The following is a 1,431-nucleotide window of genomic DNA, read 5'->3' on the forward strand; positions in this document are numbered from 1 at the left end:
AAGATTTTTGAAATAATATTTTATACATATTAATTTAGTTTTTAAGATAATGATTATTATCATAACCTATTCTATAAGTTATAGCTTTTGGCGGCAGAAGCTTTGTTCACGATAAATTTTAGCACTAAAGGTTCAAAATAAATGTTTTACTAATAGTTTTTCAATATGTTATCTACAAAACTTCTTTGTAGACAATGTTCTTCACTGATCTATTAGTAGGCGACAAAATCACTAAGCTACTGGGTGAGATTACGCGTGAGCAAGCTACGTAGAACTGCCCATGTGAAAAACAGTTTTCTCGCAAATCTATTCCTAGAAATTTAAGAGTTTGACCTTGAGACTTGTTTATAGTCATTGCAAAACAGACTTTCAGGGGAAACTGTAATCGTTTAAATTCGAACGGATGATCATTCGGAATTAAAGGGATTCGTGGTACAAACACAGTTTCCCCTTTTGCACATCCTGTTAAAATTGTGGCCTCTACTATATTGCGATGTAAAGCTTTGACTTTAAGCCTGGTCCCATTGCACAGTTTAGGCGGTTTCAAATTTCGCAACAACATAATAGGTGTGCCCACACGCAGAATAAGCCTATGATATGGCATGCCCGGTGGTTTCAATGAATTTAAAAATTCAACCGGATAATTAGTTGCATCGTCCATGTTGACCACCGTATCTATCGAAGTATATACTTTTTCTTCCCCTTCAAAAGACATCAGCAGTATATCATTGATAGCCCCCACTTGGTCATTTTTTGGAGTGAGTATGTGCTATACTGAACGTGCTGTTCACACAACCATTCCATAGGCTTATCATGAATATGAGCAATATCTGGATAAATTTTTGATATTAAATCCTGAACCGTAGTTACAACTGTGCACAAATTTTCTGGGATAGTTACCATTTCATTAAACGATGGATAATCACCATTGCCAATTTCAAGTAAAAGATCTGCAAATCCACCAGCAAACTTTTCCTCTCCCAAGTGTACCCTCATATTTTTTGACAGTTTGAGTATATTAATCTTAGGCCATAAAGTAGATCTTTTAAGACATGACTTTACTTCATCAGTTCTGGTCCCTTTTGGTACTACTGGTAGAGTCTGCTTAAAGTCTCCAGCCAGTAAAACCGTTACACCATCCTTTAGAGATCTATTTAAAACCTCAACACCACCCTTGTGTGCCATTGTAATTTCGTCCCACACTATTAATTTTGTATCTTTTAAAACTTCCGCAAAATTACTTTGTTTTGATATATTACAAAAGGTAGTGACCGAAGTTGTTAGATTGAGTGGTAATTTGAAGGTAGCATGGGCCGTTCGACCATCCTCGAGCAGTGTAGCTGCGATTCCAGAAGATGCTACAGCTAAGCAATGTCGCGAGTACTTCTAACTTTCGCTAAAATCAAATTGATTAAGAAAGTTTTCCAGTTC

General features: G+C 36.3%; 2 protein-coding genes across 2 annotated transcripts; both read right to left on the reverse strand.

The window, feature by feature from the left end:
• Window positions 1-172: 172 nt before the first annotated feature.
• On the reverse strand, window positions 173-661 carry LOC103309348 (ATP-dependent DNA helicase pif1-like). Its single transcript, XM_008184569.1, has one exon. The coding sequence runs from the start codon at window positions 659-661 to the stop codon at window positions 173-175; it is 489 nt and encodes a 162-aa protein (XP_008182791.1).
• Window positions 662-714: 53 nt separating this feature from the next.
• LOC115033590 lies at window positions 715-1,185 on the reverse strand. The gene has a single exon (XM_029486419.1). It carries the CDS (start codon window positions 1,183-1,185, stop codon window positions 715-717), a length of 471 nt encoding a protein of 156 aa, XP_029342279.1.
• Window positions 1,186-1,431: the final 246 nt, after the last annotated feature.

The sequence above is a fragment of the Acyrthosiphon pisum genome, chromosome A1, assembly GCF_005508785.2.
Source record: "Acyrthosiphon pisum isolate AL4f chromosome A1, pea_aphid_22Mar2018_4r6ur, whole genome shotgun sequence".
NCBI lineage: Eukaryota > Metazoa > Arthropoda > Insecta > Hemiptera > Aphididae > Acyrthosiphon > Acyrthosiphon pisum.